The 20898-nt window shown below is 50.8% G+C and overlaps 11 protein-coding genes across 11 annotated transcripts; 8 read left to right on the top strand and 3 right to left on the bottom strand.

Moving 5' to 3' along the window:
• Positions 1-929: 929 nt before the first annotated feature.
• SNOG_10071 (hypothetical protein) lies at positions 930-1827 on the top strand (the record flags this gene model as incomplete). The annotated part of the gene is made up of 2 exons (XM_001800302.1): positions 930-1284; positions 1347-1827. 2 exons carry the CDS (start codon positions 930-932, stop codon positions 1739-1741), a joined length of 750 nt encoding a protein of 249 aa, XP_001800354.1. The 3' UTR covers positions 1742-1827.
• A 1020-nt stretch (positions 1828-2847) lies between these two features.
• Positions 2848-4400, top strand: SNOG_10070 (hypothetical protein; the record flags this gene model as incomplete). The annotated part of the gene is made up of 2 exons (XM_001800301.1): positions 2848-4173; positions 4332-4400. 2 exons carry the CDS (start codon positions 2848-2850, stop codon positions 4398-4400), a joined length of 1395 nt encoding a protein of 464 aa, XP_001800353.1.
• Positions 4401-6621: 2221 nt separating this feature from the next.
• Positions 6622-10030, top strand: SNOG_10069 (hypothetical protein; the record flags this gene model as incomplete). The annotated part of the gene is given in 3 exon segments (XM_001800300.1): positions 6622-7909; positions 7959-8652; positions 8669-10030. The coding sequence occupies 3 exon segments, from the start codon at positions 6622-6624 to the stop codon at positions 9849-9851; spliced, it is 3165 nt and encodes a 1054-aa protein (XP_001800352.1). The 3' UTR covers positions 9852-10030.
• Positions 10031-10503: 473 nt separating this feature from the next.
• On the bottom strand, positions 10504-11804 carry SNOG_10068 (hypothetical protein; the record flags this gene model as incomplete). The annotated part of the gene is made up of 2 exons (XM_001800299.1): positions 10504-11514; positions 11562-11804. 2 exons carry the CDS (start codon positions 11802-11804, stop codon positions 10504-10506), a joined length of 1254 nt encoding a protein of 417 aa, XP_001800351.1.
• A 969-nt stretch (positions 11805-12773) lies between these two features.
• On the bottom strand, positions 12774-13017 carry SNOG_10067 (hypothetical protein; the record flags this gene model as incomplete). The annotated part of the gene is made up of 2 exons (XM_001800298.1): positions 12774-12843; positions 12956-13017. The coding sequence occupies 2 exons, from the start codon at positions 13015-13017 to the stop codon at positions 12774-12776; spliced, it is 132 nt and encodes a 43-aa protein (XP_001800350.1).
• Positions 13018-13064: 47 nt separating this feature from the next.
• Positions 13065-13842, top strand: SNOG_10066 (hypothetical protein; the record flags this gene model as incomplete). Its single annotated transcript, XM_001800297.1, has 3 exons — positions 13065-13272; positions 13324-13464; positions 13784-13842. The coding sequence occupies 3 exons, from the start codon at positions 13065-13067 to the stop codon at positions 13840-13842; spliced, it is 408 nt and encodes a 135-aa protein (XP_001800349.1).
• A 1160-nt stretch (positions 13843-15002) lies between these two features.
• On the top strand, positions 15003-15984 carry SNOG_10065 (hypothetical protein; the record flags this gene model as incomplete). Its single annotated transcript, XM_001800296.1, has 4 exons — positions 15003-15067; positions 15160-15184; positions 15247-15731; positions 15789-15984. 4 exons carry the CDS (start codon positions 15003-15005, stop codon positions 15982-15984), a joined length of 771 nt encoding a protein of 256 aa, XP_001800348.1.
• Positions 15985-17138: 1154 nt separating this feature from the next.
• SNOG_10064 (hypothetical protein) lies at positions 17139-17639 on the top strand (the record flags this gene model as incomplete). The annotated part of the gene is made up of 2 exons (XM_001800295.1): positions 17139-17153; positions 17199-17639. The coding sequence occupies 2 exons, from the start codon at positions 17139-17141 to the stop codon at positions 17637-17639; spliced, it is 456 nt and encodes a 151-aa protein (XP_001800347.1).
• Positions 17640-17779: 140 nt separating this feature from the next.
• On the bottom strand, positions 17780-18125 carry SNOG_10063 (hypothetical protein; the record flags this gene model as incomplete). The annotated part of the gene is made up of 2 exons (XM_001800294.1): positions 17780-17959; positions 18102-18125. 2 exons carry the CDS (start codon positions 18123-18125, stop codon positions 17780-17782), a joined length of 204 nt encoding a protein of 67 aa, XP_001800346.1.
• A 7-nt stretch (positions 18126-18132) lies between these two features.
• On the top strand, positions 18133-19341 carry SNOG_10062 (hypothetical protein; the record flags this gene model as incomplete). Its single annotated transcript, XM_001800293.1, has 1 exon — positions 18133-19341. The coding sequence occupies one exon, from the start codon at positions 18133-18135 to the stop codon at positions 19339-19341; it is 1209 nt and encodes a 402-aa protein (XP_001800345.1).
• A 912-nt stretch (positions 19342-20253) lies between these two features.
• Positions 20254-20742, top strand: SNOG_10061 (hypothetical protein; the record flags this gene model as incomplete). Its single annotated transcript, XM_001800292.1, has 2 exons — positions 20254-20428; positions 20480-20742. 2 exons carry the CDS (start codon positions 20254-20256, stop codon positions 20740-20742), a joined length of 438 nt encoding a protein of 145 aa, XP_001800344.1.
• Between the last annotated feature and the right edge of the window lie 156 nt (positions 20743-20898).

Raw genomic sequence — 20898 nt, 5'->3', positions numbered from 1 at the left:
GACAAGGCTGAAGAGATAGCCTAGGTGTATTCAAAGCTTTTTGCAAGAGTAATTAAGATGTCTTAGAGCATTAGATACATTCAAGCTTCTTTATAAATTTCTTAGGACGTCCCTAAAGACTATCGGATTACTTCGCGCATGTGCGAGCGGACACGATCACTGCCTAGTGCGGCTGTGATCTCGACACGAAATGCATCATTCTGGGCTCGGAGGCCACTCTTCCTGCCGAATGTCACACTGGCGCATATCATAGTGCTCAACACGGCAACAAAGCAGCAAAAACGACAAAATCAGATATTTCTCTACATACATTTTCATATTTAGTTGTGACATGCACGTGACAGAAGGTAGCGGCTAAGGGACAACCACGTGCAAGCCCAAGAGCTTGTAGCACTTGTCGTTGTTTCTGTTTATTTTTCAATCGAGATGATGGTGTCTGTCAAGCCGCCTTGTGCAGACTTGTTAGCTCCACTGAACGGGGAAACTAGATTAAATGCTCGGGAAAACTGAGTCCATCCAGCCGCACGGCAGCGCCTTCACTCACCACTTTCTTCCTTCTGAGACGCCGTTAGTGCACTTCAATATCGGTGCAATTTGTTGATGCACCTCGTGGCATCTTGCAGTACACAGCATTCGCTACTCAGCTTGGAGTGGTCTACAGATCAGGCCATGGGCTTGGCATTGTGGATGGTTGGCCTTCATGACTACTATGAAAGACAGTTCACTGGTTCTCGTCTATCTTGCAACTCCTGGGCATCTCATGTTTTCCTCGGCATGTGCGGAAGATCAGCTCCGTGCTTGATTCATCAATGTAGTACTACAACCACAAACCATTCCAAACCCTGAGATCAAGTGTATAAAGGCAGCTATCCATCTTATTAGATATAACTACTACATCAGTTCATAGAGCATCTACTTCCATCTTCACCATGCATACACCCTCCCTGCTTCTCAGCGTCGCCGCTGTCCTCCCCACTGTCTTCGCCCATGGCTTCGTCACTGGCATCAGAGCCAACGGAGCATGGACAAAGGGCTCTGACCCCGTCTGGTGGTATTCCCCGGCCAACAGCCGCCCTCAGACTGCCGGCTGGGACGCCCTGAACCAAGACATCGGCTTCGTCGAGCCCGCGGCCATGGGCACCGCCGACGTGAACTGTCATAAGAGTGCCACCGCTGGCCGTCTATACGCCAACGTCAACGCAGGCGACACCATTGACTTCTTGTGGAACACCTGGCCCGACTCACACAAGGGACCGATCATCAACTACATCGCACCTTGCAACGGTACGTCGACTAACCACGATGAAAAGTAGAGGGCAGCAGAAGCTAACCTATACATCTCACAGGCGACTGCACAACCCTTCCCCCCTCCTCCCTCCGCTGGACAAAATTCTCCCAATCTGCCATCCTCACCCCCTCCCCCATAACATGGGTCACCGACGCGCTGATCAAGAACAACTTCACCACCTCCACCGTCCTGCCCAAGAACCTGGCTGCGGGGAATTACGTCATCAGACACGAGATCATCGCCTTGCACGGCGCGCAGAACGATAATGGCGCGCAGTTGTATCCGCAGTGCTTGAACCTCAAGGTTGGTGGGTCGGGCACGGTTAAGCCGACGGGTGGAGTGGAGGGCACGAAGTTGTATAAGCGGGATGAAGAGGGGATCAGGTTTAATGTGTATGCTGGGAAGACGAGTTATGTGTTTCCAGGGCCGCCGCTTTGGACGGCGGCGAATTAGAGAGTGATATGGGGAGAAAGAGTTGATTGGTGGGTGGTATTAGCTGCGAGAAGAGATTCGTAACTAAGGCGTGAAGTTCACAATTCCAAGTCTTCGGAGCATGACCTAGAAATTCAAAGCTAATAAACATGTGTAAATCTGCAGTGTACACTTCGCAAATATGGGCCTGTCCAGATAGCGTAGTCGTTTCCGATCTGAGGTCCTGACTATTATCACGATGGGAGAACATTCACTACGATAAGCGACCAGCGATCGGGCCAGCCACCATCCTCCAAACATTACGCATATAACAATACACATATGCCTGTACACTTCCCGCTACCACCCTCCAGTCAGTCATCACTGTGGATACTTTGCGTCGTACCAGCAGGTCCTGCAGCTTGGTGTATCAAATCTGATTGTTCGGCACCGCACCCGTACAAGCTTTCCGCAGGCTCCACCGGTGTAACAGTCAGAGTGATCACCCCGGCAACATGTAGGCGATGTAGCTAGCTTTTCAAGGAGGACATATCGTACGAACAGCGCCGTTGCGACAATTTGCAGTCAAAGTTGCTGCTGCTGGACGTTGTGATCGTCCACTCTATCGTACTATTAAATTCTACCTACTGCCTATTACTGTGTCAAGGTCTTAGGTATATAGCCTATTCTGTTGTCTTTCTCTATTATTACTCTACTGCGTTGTATGCATCTGCTGCTTTTAGCATGATTCTACTTTTTCCTGCAATAATAAAACGCGATATCCCGCCACTTAGCAGCACTCTTCCATAGTGAGACCGTGTATACTGTTATCATGACTCACGATGCTACGTGTCTTGTAGATCGGACCCACGGACCCGAGCCACTAATGTGCCATAGTTCCGTGTTGCAGAATCCGAACTCCGGGACCTATTTTCCGGGCTACCCCACGGAAACTACCGTTAGGTAAGCGGAGCCTCTGCCTAGATGTGCGTTTTTTTGTTCGATCTGGTATAAAGAAGACCTTTAGTCTTTGAACCGTAAGCCCACGAGCCCTCCATTGATTTCCCTCCACCATAGACCACGGAAGATCGCCCTTGAAAGCCCACAAAATTCTCCCCCCTATCACTTTATCATCATCGCCGGTGAATATGACCATGGGTCTTGAATCTCATCCTCAAGTACAGTCACGTCTCCTTGCCCTTCCAAGAGAGTTGCGAGACATGGTGTATACTTACTATACAACCACCGCGGATGGATATCGATTCAGCCCAGAGACACGGCGACTCACTCTTGCTGCCGGATCTTTCATCGATTTTGGCCTGATGTATACCTGCAAACTCATTGCGATAGAGATGAAAGCGCTGCATTTACGGGTGAATGCTGTGCACTTCTGGACGAGTTGTGAAGGGAAAGACAGGATCACCTCGGAAGCCTTAGACAGCAGATTGCGCCATCATTTCGTGCTACTTTGTGCGATTCTAAGAGAAGCAAGAGCATTTATCGACGATGATGTAGTTCGATACGTCAGAGAAACGCATCCTCCCTTCTTGCCGCATATTGAGCAGCTTCGAATGGTTAGGAGAAATTACACCCTCCAGCTGGATATCTGGGGGGCAGTTCCTTCCCTCCATCGCCACTTCGTTTATGGGACTCTACAATACATGTTGCATGGACCGAATTCTGCTGGATTGGGGGAATTGATGTATAATGAAGATCTGAGTGCGCAAGATGTTCAGAACTTGACGACCGAAGCTCATCCAGCATGGCAGATCCGCAAGCAGGCGTATCTTGAGAATCCGCTATTTGACGACTATCGGGATGGAAAATCACAACGCCTCTCAGCAGCTGCTATAGCAATATCGTTCTTGTCTTCACTGTCATCTAAGGCCAAGAAAGAGATGCGGATGATCGTGCTGCATGAGGACGAGAAGGCCGATGCCTGGCCAGAATGCCACGCACAAGGATTGATTCCCTTTTGTCAGGAAAATCCAAATCTCCATATAGAGCGACAGGTGAGCCTGTGGGGAAACATGCTGCCAGCTAGCTCAGGGGACTTCATGCCGAACGACGACCTGACGTCGTTCAAGGTGGACTCATCCCAAATTACCAAACGCGGATTCGCCCCATGGATCGCGGAGGCTCTCGCTCTTCCCTCACTGGGAATGCCTCCAGAAGCCTTCAAGTTAACCCTAGACGGCAACCCTCGCCCCGACCTCGCAACGGAAATATTCGCCATCGCACAGCGCGATGCTTTATGGCAAATGCTATTCGAAAATCACAACATGGACAACTCCCCACCTCAATCGGAACGCTGGTCTCTGATCCGGGGAAATTGGACTTACATTACGAACGGCTTTCGGGGCGCCATCCGCGACATCGTTGAGGGCCTGTCGATCGTGAAGTGCAACTTTCCGACCCGCTCTGACTCGGACGCGGATCGCAACCGTGTATCTGAGATTGAGCGTTTGATAGAAGTTAACGCGTCTTGGGCTTATTGGCATCATGGGTTGTGGGGGATGCATTGGGATTCGCGTAGCGTGCATGCATACGAGGTCCGGACGCTGGAGGGGGGCGCGCTTGATGTTCAACGGATCCTTCACCACTAGGACTCAACAATGAGACCAAAATACAGGCTTTCCGCGTCCGCTATGAGCCTGTTCACACAACATCATCAATCACATTTCCGTTGCCTCACACCTGAATGCTGCGGACGCAAATAGGGAGCCGCTTTCTCCTTGTGTTCTTTACGGGACGTGGCACCCATTAAAAATTTTGAAGAGCACAATGATAATGCTTCGGACTTTCATACTTGGCCTCCAAAGTCCCTGCAAACCCCTACATCCGCTGTCATCTTCCATGTTCCCATCCGGCGTCAAATTCAGCAGCGAAAATCCTCAGAAAGATACATGCCTTCTCCATCTCTCGGCCAGAATCACTTCCGCTTTCCAGCCACTCCCAACACACGATATCGCAACTTTCGTCATTTGCACCCACTGTAGTCATAGCATTACTGCACGCTAATTCTGTATGGGTGAAGTCTAAGGGATGTAGAGTGTCGGGATAGGATCGGTCATGGGCATTCGCCGTGAATTTCCATCAACTAACATCCGCTTAGTTTAAAATGAAAGCAAACTGCGCTGGCGCACCTGTCAACTATCCCACACCTCTCGTCCTCTCCCGCATCCATGCCAACCCCACCACATCCTCTCAACCAGTTCGTCATGGACCCAATCCACCTCCACCTCCAAATCCACAACACCCTGCACTCGGAGCAGGTGGAATAGGGCGGGGATGTGCTTATGGGGTTGGCTGGGAAGGTGGATCGAATGGTGAATGAGATTTTGTGCCAGGAGGCTAAGACGGAGCTGGTGGTGTTGGGACAGGGGCATGTAATGGCGATGGCGCGTGCGGTTTGATGTGACACCACTGGAAGGGTGTGCATGCTTCTACTTGAGAGACATTGACTGCTCTTCCATGCAAGTCTAAATAAATTCAAGGGTTCGCACATATGCGGCATGCGATCGGGTGGTTGGTGTCTGGTGGGAACATCACTGGAGGAGTGACTTGACATAGGTTTCCTACGCTTTAATACATGTATATATTCTTTTTCTCAAAGACTGTTAGAAAAATATGAGTTCAAGTTTACATCAATCAGCCGTGTCCGCCTTCGACCCTACCTCATTCCAAGGCAAAATCTTCGCCCTTTTAGACGTGCACCGCGGAGACGCATCAGAACATCTCGTCCAAGCCTAAGCCGGTATGTGTCCAATCTCCGACCTGGACTTGCCGCTAACATCGCCTTTCTCATTCGGGAAAGATTGGGTCCAGAAGTCGGTGCGGACAGCATATCTGTTGAGTTTTCTCAAGAGTCACAGATCAATGGTCAGACAATCATTGTGCTGCGGACGCAGGAGTTAAAGGAAGGTAGGTGTACTGTACTACATGATGTGAAAATAACTTGATCTGGACATGGAAAGCATTACGTATGCGTCCAGGCTAGTGTAGCGGAGATACGTGGTGGTTCTAGAATTGTTGGTAAGTTTGGTCGTTCGGCTGCACTCGTAGTGATGACGTCCAAACGTCGGCAAGGATCAGGTTTCGGGACTTTTCTCGTTTCACGACCACAAGCGGAGACATCCGCCCGCACGCATGAACGACTGTCATGGCCGAACTGCACGCGAAACACGTGCAATTGCGATGGAGGGTTTTCTTTTGCAGATCTGGATTTGGAGACATTCACGGGGTGGTGGAAGGGCCGGTCCGTGACCCCTTTCGCTCTCTAGGCCCATGCAAGGATCGGCGGTCGTCGGCCAGGAACAGGCTAGTGCGGCGTTGGTTAGGCCAATCTCGTGTTTTGTCAGTTGTTTCAGAGCGTGGCAGGGGGCGGAAGCGCGATGTGACCAAGAAACCAGCCCCAAAATAATTCACCACTGCGACCTGTACTGCGACCACATCTCACCACTCGCCTTGCCGCCGACACACGCTGACGCCCTCTTGTCCCTCTCCGCTGCGCCCCCGTGTTGCTCGCCACGAAAAGACACGTCCGCTCCTTCCGCATCGGCTTGATAGCGTTTGCATGTGCGTGAAACAGCCGCGCCCGCACTCGGCACCACCACCTCCGCAGCACCAGTCGCTCCTTCCCTTTGAAACGAACATCTTGCGCACACGATAGCTCCGCTGGCCGACGACACTCCCTATCGCACACGACATTTCTTTGCCTTGCGACGACTCCCTTTGCGCCCCAGCCTCACGTGCACGCCGTCCCTCGCATCGATTGCGCCTCGGCTGGCTTGGCACAGCTGGACACTGTGAACGCAGCCCCAATTGCACAGGACATGAGCTAGGATGACGCGACCACACATTATCAGAGCAGGTGCGATTGCCTGGGAATGTTGCGCGTCCAGAGTCGAGGTTGCTGACACATGCTAGACACGCTCGACCTGCAGGACAAATCATCGCCGACTGCCCAAGACCACTCATCCCAGCCCGAGCACCCCGCCCCGCTCGGAATCGGGCCCGCCGCACCCCATCAGCAAGCCTCGCTACGCCATGTAGAAGAGGAGCGCGACGCCGAGGAGGCAAAGTTGCAGAATGCGTGGAGCCACGCTGGCACCGACCTCAGGGACGACCCCGGTTCCGATGACGAGCGCACAGTCGTGAACCACAAGGACAATCAGCAGGATGAGCAGGCTATCAGACTGAATGGCGGGGCCGGCGACGGCGACGGCGACGATTCTGACATGCAGGACGCCGATGTCGAGGAGGACATGGACGACGACATGATGGACAAGATCTCGAGTTCGCCCTCAATTGACGATGGTGGGTATTCTTTACCTCTCCCCCCGGCATGGCCGAAGCGGACGCAGTCTCTGACCCCAGAGTCTTCGCCGATGCATTCGGCCGTCGCCTCTTCCTCGCCCTTCACCACCACTCCCATCCATTTCCCCATCTCAGTCGCAAGCGCTCGAAGACCACTCGACGTCCCAGCGCAAGACGACACGCCTGTATCCCGATTCTCCTTTTCCTCAACATCGATCCCTATTTCTTTACGATTCTCTCAGCAAAACAATTTCAAGTCCACGGAGCATCATCGCGGTGAGTATGCCTGGCCCAGGACCGCCCCCGAACTGGACGGCGATTCCGACTCGGAACTGGACCCCATGAGCCCGCGGTCCAAACAACGTAGGTTGATCGAGCGCAGACTTAGGATTATGCGTGAAGACTCAGACATGTCGCTGATATCGGATCTGGACGAGGACGAAGCTAATAACATGTTGCGACCGTTGAGCCTACCGATAAATCTGAGCAAACCAGCAGATGCGCCCGAGGTCCCTTATCTGACACTCACAGCATCCCCACCCCGGACTACCAACGGCACGCCACCGCCCAATATTGGGCGCCTGGCTGAGGACGATGATTCCTGGACCACCGACAGCAATGCCGATTCCTGGGACGAGGACATGGACAAAGATGATGATGCATCCAAAGACGTTTCCTTCTCAGACGACTCACGATTCATCGATTCCGGCTGGGGAGGCGAATGCTTACGAGAAACAGAGGACATTGATTTCGAATTCGTTTACGCACTCCACACATTCGTTGCCACCGTAGAAGGTCAGGCAAATGCGACAAAGGGCGACACCATGGTTTTGTTGGACGACAGCAACAGCTACTGGTGGCTCGTGCGTGTTGTCAAAGACAGCAGTATTGGTGAGTGTTTGTTTCCATGTCATGTTTGCTCTATGCTAATGAGATATAGGATATCTGCCCGCCGAACACATTGAAACCCCCACAGAGCGCCTGGCAAGGTTGAACAAACACAGAAACATCGACTTGTCCGCGACTATGCTTGGCGACACGGCAGAGAAGTCAAAGAATCCACTCAAAAAGGCCATGCGAAGACGAAATGCTAAGACCGTTCAATTCGCACCACCTACATATGTCGAAGCATCGGACTACGATTACTCGTCAGACGAAGATGGTGGCGAGCTTTTCGGTGGACCGGACCCGAAGCAAGCGCAACAGCAACAGCAGCAGCAGCAGGACACTGAGAAGGCCGAGACAGAAACTCAAGAAGACCTCCAGGTGCAGCCACTCAAGGTTGGAGGGGCGAAGAAGGACGGAAAGAGCGAGGGAGATGTCCGTGTCTCAGGAGAGGAGGCCGGAAACGGAGACGACAAGCAACGAGGAAGCGATGACGTTGACCGGCCATTGGATCCCAAAGTCTCCCGGAATGGTACACTGCGAAACACAGACTCATTCTTCAAGGACGAAAACACAGAAACCCGGAAGATCACTCTTACTCCCAATCTACTCCGCGACGATTCAAGCACTTCCACAACAGGATCGCGCGAACGAGGACCCAGCCTTGAAAGCTTGGAGAAGAACGGCTTCGCGGACAAGGTTAAAGACGACAAAAAGAAGAAGGAGAAGAAGGCGGGCATGCTCAGTGGGCTCTTCAAGCGCAAGGAATAAGAAGGTCAAGCAAGACTCTATTGATAGCGACATCGACAGCAAGGAAGAGCTGGACCGAGGCTCACCACAGCCTAAGCCTTCAGAGGAATCTGCTGAGCGCTCATCCGCTGAGCAGCTCGGACCACAGAGATCTACCAGCAAAGGCAAGCTGCAGAAAGCCCGCAGTCGCGATGATTCACCACAGAAAACAAAGGGAATCTTGAAAACTGACAGTCCTACAGAGGCTTCGTCACAGCCGACGGCTTCGCCAGACGCGCTTGATAGCAAGCCGACAGGGCAACAGCCACCTACCATGCGTATGGTTCCATCTGAGCAAGAAGAAGCACCTGCTGCTGAGGTCAAAGCCACAGCTTCCAAGAATCCTTTCCGGTCACAACCCAAAACGGAAGCGGAACCGAAGCCAGAGCGTGTTACAAAGGCCAAGCAACGCATGCAACTGGATGACTTCGACACGAGCGACGAGGATGACGACCCATTTGCGGACCCAGATGCGCAGACCAAATCAGCACAGTCAGAAGCAGCAGAGCCTACAGGACGATTGTCTGAGTCTCCAGTCCAAATCTCAGCAGCAGACGCACAACCCGCAAGCAAGGCGCAAGCTCGGGAGAAAGAGAGAGAGGCCGACTCGCATCAACCACCAGGACTCGCCCATGACAGCTCGAGCCAGGAGACAAGCTCGCCTGTATCAACACCTACCCCTGACGACAGCCCCATGAGGACCATACCAGAAAACACGACCCTGATCATTCCTCGCTCCGAGCGCACCGGCTCTCCCACACTCCTCTCACCCACGACTGCCACTCCAGGTCCACCACCTTCACGCCCTGCACCCATGCCGACAAAAGCCGATCGCGACGTGCAACCCTCTCCTCCCACCTCATCCGAAAGCAGCCAACTTCCCGCCTGGTCAGACGCCGCACTTCGCGCCTACCTCGACGACGGCAGCGATGTGCGCGACATGCTGCTCGTTGTCAGTGACACCACCGGCGTCGTACCCGTCGGCCGCGATCATCCCATCATGAGCACACTATTCGTCGAGGAGAGTAAGAGAGTACAAGGCATGAGCACTGAGCTCGACCGCTTGCTCAGCGGACTCATGGAGAAACGAATGAAGAGGAACGGGAGCGCGGCCAGCAGTAAAGCCAGCACCGGCAGAAGCGGGAGTGGATTGAGATGATGATGAAGCCCATGGAGAGGTTATTTTCTTGTTGCATATACCCTAGGGTTCTTTTTTTTTTCCCTCTGGCGTTTATTTTCATTCTTCATGCATCACGTGGCATGATAGTGCTTGGGTTTGGGTGGAGGTTTTCTTCGAATTATTTGGTTTTGTCGGCATATGCTGGCGTTCTTTTTTTGTCGGTATTCCTCGCTTTCGTACATTCGCTACGTAATACCCCCCTTTTTCTTTCTTGATATGTTTTATATGCGCGGCCTGAGGTTCGGCAGGCTTTTGTGTACATGCATGTGTATTCTAGCAATAACAAGGCAGGATATCCTTCACGTTGGTTTGGGACAATTTTGGTGTCTCAATTGTCTATCTTCCAGATGCTGGTCTAATGGACAAAAGTACTTTGTACACCTCTTTTCTCACTCGCGTGGTTATTCTTGCATCAATCATTACTGACGTTCCGTTCTAGATTCAGCAATGTAGCTACATCCCCCACACACCCACCACCCGCTTCCTGAACCTAAGCTTCGTCGGCTTAACCGTAATCCCCCATATCAACCCCATCTCCTCCAATCCCCCTCTCACGCCCCTCCGCCAACTTCACCTCAAACCTCCCCACGACCGCTGCCAACAGCGCCAGATTCTCCCCTCTTCACAGTATTTACACATCCCATTGCACTTCGATGATCTGTAATTGCGACCCTTTTGGCTGAGTGACATTTCGAATGGCGAAGCGTTCATCCGCCGCCTTCAACAGGTTCGTCCAGTCCTCGACGCTGCGCTCCTTCGCATTGAAGCAGGCCTTCATCACCAAGTCGAAAGCCCTTACTGTGCGATCCTTGTACGGGCTCAGCACTCCGCCTGGCGGGACTACGTGGTCATTGATGACGACCCTCGATCCCTTCTTGAGTGCAGGGACCAAGTTCTCCAAAATCCGGATGCAATACTTGTCGCCCCAGTTGTGGAATATCATACGGAACAAGTACACATCGGCGTTCTTGACTGGCTGCTCGGTGAAGAAGTTGTAGGGCTGGAATTCCACGCGGTCAACGCCTTGGGGTGCACCCGCGACCACTTCTGGGAGGTCTTGCACGACACACTTTACTTCTGGGTTTTGTCTGGCTAATTCGAGCATGACGGCGCCGTGGGAACCGCCAACATCGACGATCGTATTGTATGCTTTCCAATCGTAGTTATCGACGAGAAGAGCTGTGTGCATTGCAGGCGAAGCTTGGAAGAAACTCATTGCATCAGCGAATCGCTTAGCCTTTGCCCCCGTCGCATCAGTCCCAAGGTCCTCGAAAAACGAGAGATTAGTTTTCCTGGACAGGCTGTACGCGGATTCCTGGGGCTCTTCGGAGCCGGGATACGCGCTCATTGCGGAGACGAGGAAGGAGCTTGACGACCACATGTTTTCGCAGGTCTCTTCAACCCATTCGCGCAGCAAAGGGACGTTTGCGATTGCGTTGCTCATGCCGGAATGTGAGATGACGCCGGGCTCGGGCTCAAGAAACAGACGACTTGCAACGGCGTGGCGAACAAGACGTGTGCAGTCTTCGTCATTGAGACCAGATGTTTCTGCTAGTTTGGGGATTGTGGTTGTTTCTGATACCGGAAATGCATTGGCCATCTTGAACTTGGCCATTGCGTGTAAGCTGGTCAGGCTTGTCGGCTTTTGAAGTCAGCTAATGGATATCTACCATCAATAATATGTTTTACCGTGTGAATGAGCTCGTGAATGATCTTAGGCATGGGTCCAAGGAGCAGAACTTGCAGCTCGTCCATGGCCTCAAGGGCGGCTTCCTTCGCAGCTATAATCTCGGGCGGGAGCGGTATATCAGGCGGAGTAGAAGCGTCGAGCGATGGAGAAGGTAGGCCATTCTCTGTGAAATATCTGTCGACAATGCGCGCGTTTTGTTCAATTGAAGAGGACAATGTGACAATTCTGCTCGTTGAAGACATGCTGGCTTACTGTACGAATAGGTACACTTTTCTGTCGCTGCGAACTATGTTTTAAATTAAAAAAATAATGACTGCTTTCGAGATATTTTATTAAAGGTCATGCGGGGTAAAGTGTTGTGGTTACCACGCCGCAATGATGTCGTTCTGAGAATGGTTTAGTGGCAGGTTGATCAATAACCTCACATGGAAGGGCGCTAAATATGAAATACAGACAAAGTGCTTCGCTGCGAGATCTCAGGCGCATGCGTAAAGAAGCCTCCACGCGCACGAAAAAGAGTCTGCCATGCAGCATTCGTGCTGTTGCTTGGAGGATACGAGAAGTCTCGATCATAAACAAATTTTGTCGTGATGAAAGAGGCTGGGGTGAACGAGGTTGACGTCGAACTCCATCGGCCCACAAACACTCCAATGCAAAGAGTGAGAGCAAAGGTGCATGTCAACAAGATGGCGCGGACTGCAGACCGATACGGAGATGAGGGACGCTGCGCGCCATCGCGATCTATCAGAGAGTATCTTGTCGTTTGAGGTAAGATAGGAAGCTTCATTTTTGCGGGGGTAGAGTTTGAATCGCAACGATTTTTGCAAGTGGTATGCACGAATTCTTCTGGCAACACGACAGAAATGAACGAGCAATGGTCACATGACGAATGACCTACACAATGCACACGTGAGACACCATTTCGGTATCCGAATACATGTACACTTGGAGATCGGACTTTAGCTATGAGATGGTGCCGGAGTTCCACTGACGTTAGTGTCGGTGAACCGTGGAGCTACATAGCGTGGTGTGGCGCGGGGTTTATTTCTTAGCTTGACGGTGGCAGTGATCGACGATGCGCCTATTTTGTGAACATACGCGACAAGTTTTTTATTAGAGAGCTTAGCTTTGAACGGGTTTGTCACGGGTGTACTATGCTTCCTGAGTTTGCAGCGAGTCGACTTGCATCGAATTTCTGTGACTTTCTCTGTTTACGAAGGACTGCGACCACACCAGGCAGCGGTAAAATTCGTGCCCGGCTCTGCACCTACATGATATAAGCTAAAAGTATTTAGAGACATACTTATTATAACCTTAGGGGGGCCTGATGTATACGCAGCTCCAAGATGCCCTATGTAACTCTATCAGAACTATTTGAATATATACAGGCTACCTCATCGCCTCTTTCTGTTTGGAAAAGGGCGGGCAGGAATTTTGCCGGCGCCTGGTGACCATGATTTTCTGAAGCGACAAACCTTCAAGTTACGAGGCTGTTAATAGCAATGGAGAAGAAGGCCCACGTTACGATGTTACGATTAGAGAGGCATGGTGTCAGTCGCCGCGCCTTGATCGCGTTCATCCTCATCACTCAAATTTTGGTCTTAGCCAGCACCAATTTCGCAGCGTATACCTGGGGGATAACACGATTAGTGGAAATCTTGGCATCAGCCCCACGCATGTCCAATTCTAACAGTTTTAGTGGACCTCAAGGTGCGTCCGCAGATAGTCACCACAAAACAGTATCTCGCTAACACGAACCAGTCCGCACACAACCAAAGTTTTTGGAGTTGAATGAAGCATACGCCGAGAGACCTTCTCCCGCCACAGATGCAGCGTGGGAAGCCATATTTCCACCTCATGGTGGCTTCTTCAAAGACAGCGAGATCGCACCAACTGGCGCAAGTCTCGCTGTATACCATCAACTACATTGCTTGGTAATATCGTCTAGCCACTATATCTCCCAAACGCTAATGGAAGTTAAAAGGACGCCATCCGAAACGCGTACTATGTTCTGTTCGACGCAGTACAAGGCGGCTACAAGGTCACCATATTGCGGATCTGCATATTGAACCTGTTGATTCGAAATTGGGTGGCATTACAGGATTTGGAGATGGAAGAGAGCATCAGTGTCTTGTTTGGGACGATGTTAGGGAATGGAGCATTGCGCAGCAGATATGATCAACATTATCATATATTCTGACATGAAACTAAATGTATTAAGACGTTCTTCCACCTAGTGGCATTTGCGGAATCTTGAAAATCAAACTCAATGGTCTATAATCTAAGTACTCTTGAAATTAAACTTGGAACTCTGCGGCTTGTGACAGCTCAATGTTGCCGTGGCACTTTATACACCTTTGACCATTGTAAGCGGTGTGTAGCATAAAGTTTTATCTGAATATTGATCAAGTTCCACATATGTCTATCTCTCAGCCGTCTCATTCAAGCATGGGTTGATCAATTCATCAACCTCTTCGTAACTCACGACCCGTGGTCTCACACCTTCCATGAAGTAGACCCAATCAAGACACTGTCTTTCGAAACTTCGTACATCCAGTACCGGCTTGGGGTCAGAATGAGTCCACACAAATGTCGTGAAAGAAGTGTCTGGGTTGCACATCAAAGCTTGCCGTAACTGTTCAATACAGTGATCTACGCATGGCATTAAAATCTAGACCAGAAATTCAAACCCTGGTTAACATACTGATATGCACTTCCATACCCCTTGCGTCATGTTCAGTTTGGTTTGAATAATAATGATCATGGTAGTTCAGTTTACGAAGCATCTTCTGCCAGGCATCAGCAATCTAAATGGACAGTTATGGTGGCGGAGAGTTCGTACTAAGCAATGCAGTTGATGGAAGACGTTCAGCCAAACCAGGTTGCCCCCATTCCGTGGTAAAGAAACAGACTCTTGGTAATTCCCGTTCCTGTCCAGTTCTTCTTGTGAGACTCGTACACTAATCCTTGACATGAGTCCGCGCCAGGCGTTATCAACCTGTTCAGAGGGTCCGCCAGCAAACGGAGACATGCCTGCTGTGATGGTCTTGTTGACGTGATATCGAACGTTAGGATTGCTCAGAGCTGTGATTTGATCAATCTTAATTCTCATAATAAGGGTTGTTCCATTACCATTGTTTAGATGAGCTGGTGGAATTCGCATCATATCGGCAGTCAATGCTACAAGCAGAGTGTATGCTAAGAGAGACGCGAAACTAAGCAGAAACTTCGTTCGAGTTGAAGAATCCTGCCATTGGTCTTGTATATTGGGGCGTTGCTGTTGCTCGCTGGCTTCCTCCACACGGTTATCTTCGAGAAAGGGTGAAGTCTCTAACTCAGAGCGCATTATTGTCGACATCTTGCTCTGGGTTGCAGCAATACTGAAGACTGTGAATCGATAGACAAATAAAGAACAATGCTTCGACTGATCGCTGAGCATCATGTTCAACCCTGAAACATCACAGGATCTGCACTTAGTGACCTGCATATTCGCGATCCGAAAAGTGTGGGTCCCGGGATTCAATCATGTGGCCAGCCGCTTGTATGACGAGGTTGTTGATCTTTTTCCTTCTTTGTGTCGAAAAATCAACCAAACAGTGTCCTCGAGCTGTGCAGGCCTGAGGTACGACCTCCGAAGCTTACGCTCTTTTCAGGACTTAATAAAGTAGCGCGAATGCCTTAAAGGCTCTCGGAGATTTTCAATACATCCAAAGTCCAGTCTTGAATTTCACCACGCAGATTGCCGGCTCCGGCTTTCAACCTTCTGAGGTGCTTTCGTCTCTTTCAGTATCAGGATCAAACACTTCTGTTTTCGTCGACGTCGGTGGCTCGACCGGGCACGTGTCTATCCAAATTGCGCGTTCGAACCCAAAGTGGAAGTTCATCGTACAGGACTCGTCCGAAACCGTTACTTTAGCCAAGTCACAAGTACCAGAAGATGTCAAAGACCAACTCTCTTTCCAGGTGCACGATTTATGGACGGAGCAGCCAGTGCGAGGCGCCGACGTCTACTTCTTCAAGACGATTTTCCACGATTGGAGCGACACGTATTCGGTAAAGACATTGCGCGCACTGATACTAGCCTTGAAAGATGGCGCAAGGATCATTATTGCGGATATATGCATTCCGCCCAGAGGGGCGGTGAGCTTATACAAAGAGCAGTGGATGAGGTAAACTTTTTCGCTTCTATCGGACATCCACCATAAGCAGTTACTAACGGATAGCAGAGGTCTTGATCTTGTCATGAAGTGCTTCGCGAATGCAAAGGAGCGTGACTTTGAGGAATGGGCTGCGCTGTTTGCGATGGCTGATACTCGCTTCAAATTCCTGGGCGTGAGGACGCCACCAGGAAGTAAGGCTTCGTTCATAGAAGCAGAATGGCGTCCATTCGACACACTTAGCAGTCAAAGTGGTGGAATTTAGACCGATGGTATTGATGCTGTCAAGTTGGACATGTTACCGGTGGTAGCTTAGATACAATAATTCATAAAGCTTATGAGCCAGTTTTCTAAGCAAAAGCTCAAACTAACCCCGGCCAAGGGTGAAGTTGCTTGTGCACTGCTTTGGGCGGGCGAATGTCTGAGTCAGTAATCAGATGGTCTAGTGCAGCGGCCGAAAATGTATAAGTTGAACGGACTGCCCACATACCTGCCTCTCCTTCATCATCTACCGAAAATGCTGATGGTCTTTGTACTCGGCCTTGGTGCCTTCTCGCACGTCGTATATTTTTCTCACGGCGAGCATCACATGCATGGAATAATTTACCTTCGTATACTTGCAAGGGTTCATTTTGCCATCGCCTTGGTGTTGTGGCAGCTTCAAGGACAAATTTTCGTATCCAGCCTCTACAATTCCGCCAAAATCGAGATCCAGTTTTTTTATTGGCCTCTTCTCAAGCATAGTAACCTACCGGCTCGCGCCGATTCATCGACTGCACGCATACTCGGGACCATTGAGCTGGCGCATCAGCAAACTAGCCCATACCTGGAGCAATCGCAAGCTTGAGAATTTTCGAAACTTGTACGCAGCGCACGAGAAGTATGGAGACTACGTCAGGACTGGACCTTCAGAGCTCTCGACTATCGACCCCGATGTTGTTGCAGCAGTTCTCGGTCCCAAGTCTAAATGTACGCGCGCAGCTTGGTACGAGATGGCTTACCCGGTCCGCGCCATTTTTCATACACGGTCAAAAGCGGAGCATGAAAAGAGACGGCAGGTTTGGAGCTCCGGACTATCTTCGAAAGCTTTGAAGGCATATCAACCACGAATTAAGTCAAACATCGCGAGCTTAGTGCATCAGATCGAGAGGAATCGCACTCAACACCAGAGTATGAATGTGAGCCGATGGTTTAACTACCTCTCATTCGACATTATGGGGGATGTCGGATGTCGGATTCGCACGACCTTTCGGGATGCTCGAAAGTGGTGAAAAGCTTGAGGTCTTGAAGAAGCTCGAGGATGGCCAAAGAGGACTAGGTGTATTTGGAGTTGTGCCGTGGCTATTTATGATATTAACCAGGATACCAGTGATTCGAAAACAACATGATGCCTTTGTCCAGGGGTGTAAAAAGCAAATCATGGGTCGACAAGGGGTAAGTGATTCAGGTGAGGCACTGATCTTTGACTGATAAGAACAGCGTAAAGTTATGGTACCAGATATTGCTGCTGCGCTCATCGAAGACGAGAAATCAGCAGCCAACCCCGAAGTATCACAACAATGGCTTACTGGCGACAGCCGGATTCTCATTGTTGCCGGTAGCGACGCGGTCGCGTCATCTCTTGTTTTCGCATTTCTCTATTTTGCCCAAGATCATCGCCATCAAATTACGATACGAAGTGAACTGGAGGATCTGAATGATGGAAGTGGCTGGGATGCTTCAGCGCTACAAACGCAAGCACCATACCTAAACGCCTTCATTGTAGAAGTGCTCCGGTTATGGCCTCCGAACCCGTCTGGGGTGCTAAGGCAAACACGAAAGGAAGGTCTGAAGATCAACGACAGGTCCATACCTGGCGATATTACCGTATGCACGCCATCCCGGGTGCTCCACAGATGTAAGACCTCTCACGTACCCTGACCTTCTATCAGCATACTAAGACATTCGCAACAAGCCCCAAAGTGCCTCGCGCAGCCACTCGACTTTATTCCCGAGAGATGAAGTTCCCGTCCTGAGCTTGTGCTGCAAAAGGATGCTTACATACCCTTCGGCAGTGGCGCCTACGCATGTATCGGGAAGCAACTTGCTCTCATGGAGCTAAGACTAGCGCTCGTGGAATTGGTCTCAAAGTTTGACGTGTCATTCTCACCGGGTGAAGATGGTCGGGCTTTGATGGAAGAGTCGAAGGACTGGTTCACGTGGGGTGTCGCTGACCTGAATCTCGTTTTCCGGAGGTGCAACTGAACAGCACAAGCGTAGCCAATCACAAAAGCCCCGATCCTCCGTCGATCTGTCTATCTTGTCTATGCGGCACAGCCGGATGGCGCATTGATCACATGATAGAGCTTATTGTGCTTCAGCAGCGCGTGTTCCTCTTCTTACCTTCCCTTCAATACCATGCGCCATCGTCACTATGTCTTCACAACCAACCCATCAAATTGTCATCGTTGGCGGTAACTTTGGCGGCATTAATCTCGCGCACTACCTTCTCCGCAAGACCTTCAAGACACTCAAAGCGCTGCAACCCCAGACCACATTCCAAATCAAGCTGATCAGCCCCAACACACACTTCTACTTCAAGATCGCCGCGCCTCGAGCCCTCATCAACCCCAGTCTGATTCCTGAAGAGCAATACTTCAAGTCCATTGCTGAGGCTTTCAAGCAATATGACGCGTCAGCATTCGAGCACGTGCAAGGCAAGGCAACCAGCCTCGATTCGCAGAATCGCACCGTCTCAGTTGATCTTGGCTCTGGGTCCACACAGCAGATTAAGTACGACTCACTTGTCATTGCGAGTGGTACCACAAGCTCGCCACTATGGACCCTCAACGACACGCACGAGAACACTCGCGCAGCTCTCCAGGCGTTACACCAAGATCTTCCCAAAGCCTCGACTGTCCTGATCGCTGGCGCTGGTGCAGTTGGCGTTGAGACCGCAGGCGAGATCGCGACAGCATTCCCTAATGCCAAAGTAACGCTCGCGACATCATCAGATCGTGTGCTTCCCAGAGAGTCAGCTGCTTTAGGTGCCAAGGCAAAATCCATTCTCGATGGCCTTGGTGTGATCGTGAAAACGGGTACATCACTTTCGGATCCAATGGTAGATGACAAGACGCGACCTGTCAAGTTCGCAGATGGCTCATCCGACTCTCCAGACGTCTTCATCAACGCGACTGGTGCCCGAAAAATGAACACGGATTGGCTGCCGTCAGACTGGGTCGCTGAAGACGGCAAAGTCGCAACGCGCGACTCCTACTTCCGCGTCAAAGACTCTCAGGGCGTCTACGTGATTGGAGATGCCGCCATGGGAAGCAACGGCTCCGCAATTGCACTCGATGCAATGGTACCCGTTGTCGCTTCGAGTATTGCAGTCGACGTTAGTGGCTCATCTGGTGGCAAAGATGGACTTGTCGGCTGGTTGACTTCATTCATCAAGACGCCTGCACCTCGACAGACAGAGTACAAGCCTAACAACATGATTGTTGTGCCGATAGGTCCGAATGGTGGCGTCGGTCAAGCGTTTGGTTGGAGTTTACCCTCTTTCATAGTGAAAAAAGGAAAGGCAGAGAAGTATTTGATGGAACTCGTGGAGCCGTTGATGAGTGGGAAGAAGTGGGCATGATAAAAGGTTTATGTTTGCCCAGGAGATGTATTGAGATGTGTTACTGAGCGCCTGAGGCACTATGGGGGCTATGGAAGCTGGAAGAATGAACTATATAGCAATTACGATGGCTTGCTACATGCTCGCGAATGCTGGGAAATCAGGTAGAAATATTTAGGTACAGTACATAAAGTAATCTCAGAGCTTCTCTCCTTCTGATATCATTCCTCATACCCTTACCGATCTACACTTGCATCCCCTTCCCGTCATGACTCTGACACAGACTGCTCTAGAGCCTGTCCAACAATCCATCTTCAACTCTCTCTGGCAGCACCGAGCAAACTCATCTCGAAATCTCTGTACCAGTGCGAATGGTTACCTATGGATCTGCCTTGATCCAGAACATCGGATGCAATGCTGCAGTTTTCGGACACTGCGAAATAAACGGCTACTGGTCACAAAGACAAGTGCTACACGAGCAGGCGTCATTGGGTCGCTGGAAGAAAAGGTCAATACTTGCCTACTACGGCTGTTCTGATTGACAAGGACGTAGAGAGAGAGGCTTCGATTGTGCCTAACCTTAGCTTTCATAGTAGAATCGTGTTGTGCGTCTGAAGCCCAGAACACTTTCCGATTCGTGATACCTTCAGCAATTTCCACAGCGTCTTTTCACGAACACTGCCGCAGTATACTTTCCCATGATGCTCCATGACCCAGAAATTATAGGAACCGTGAATTGCATTTTCACTGCCTTTACCTAAATAGCTCAATTTGCTCGAGCAAACACTCTAGCGCGGTTTATAGCGGCCTCGGACTCATTCACGCCCGACTCCACACCCGCAACGCTAAGTCAATTGGTAATCCCCACTTCGTATCCGAGTCTCCAAGATTTCCACTACAAGATCAACACCCTGGTCCTCACCCTACGCACCCATGGCGCCAACCCCTGCCGCACCTAACGTCCTATCAGCAAAAGTACCCACCCCGGTCCAAGCAGACCCACTCGAGCAGCGTATCCTGGACCTTCTCTTTCCCTACCGCGACGAATGCTTCGGCGATGAAGACTCCACTACTGAACTCAAAGAGCGCGCTGCGCTGATTCTCTGCGGTATGTTTCACAGTAGCTTCGCTATCTCTCGCCCCACTAACACTGATGCAGAAAACATCGCCTTCCTCATCCGCCACCACCAGACGACCTATGGCAAATATATCGAGGCCAGCGACGTCAATCTAGCGTCGCGCAACTGGACGATCATGAAGCAGGGAGCCGGCAGGATGGCGGGAGTTAGCATCTTCGTCAACGGTGGTACGGGTTTCACGCACACGGTCATTAGGGCGAACGTCAAGTTTGGCGAGAGCGTGGTGCAGTGTTTTGAAGCGCAAGTCAATATGTGCTTGGAGGAGTTCTTCCCCGGCATTTGAGGATCACAGTGGGTTGTTGCTGCTAAACTGATCGCCCGAAGCTATACGGGTAACATCGGGTTTTAATTGCTATATTGAAACCCTATGTATAGCTTCAAGCTCTTAGAAAAGCTGCTAGTGCATACACGTTTGCCTTTGTGACACTTAGCCGTGCGA

The sequence above is a fragment of the Parastagonospora nodorum genome (assembly GCF_000146915.1).
Source record: "Parastagonospora nodorum SN15 chromosome Unknown scaffold_16, whole genome shotgun sequence".
Classification (NCBI taxonomy): Eukaryota; Fungi; Ascomycota; class Dothideomycetes; order Pleosporales; family Phaeosphaeriaceae; genus Parastagonospora; species Parastagonospora nodorum.
Note: the sequence above shows the minus strand (reverse complement) of the source record. Positions and strands in the feature narration are given on the sequence as shown.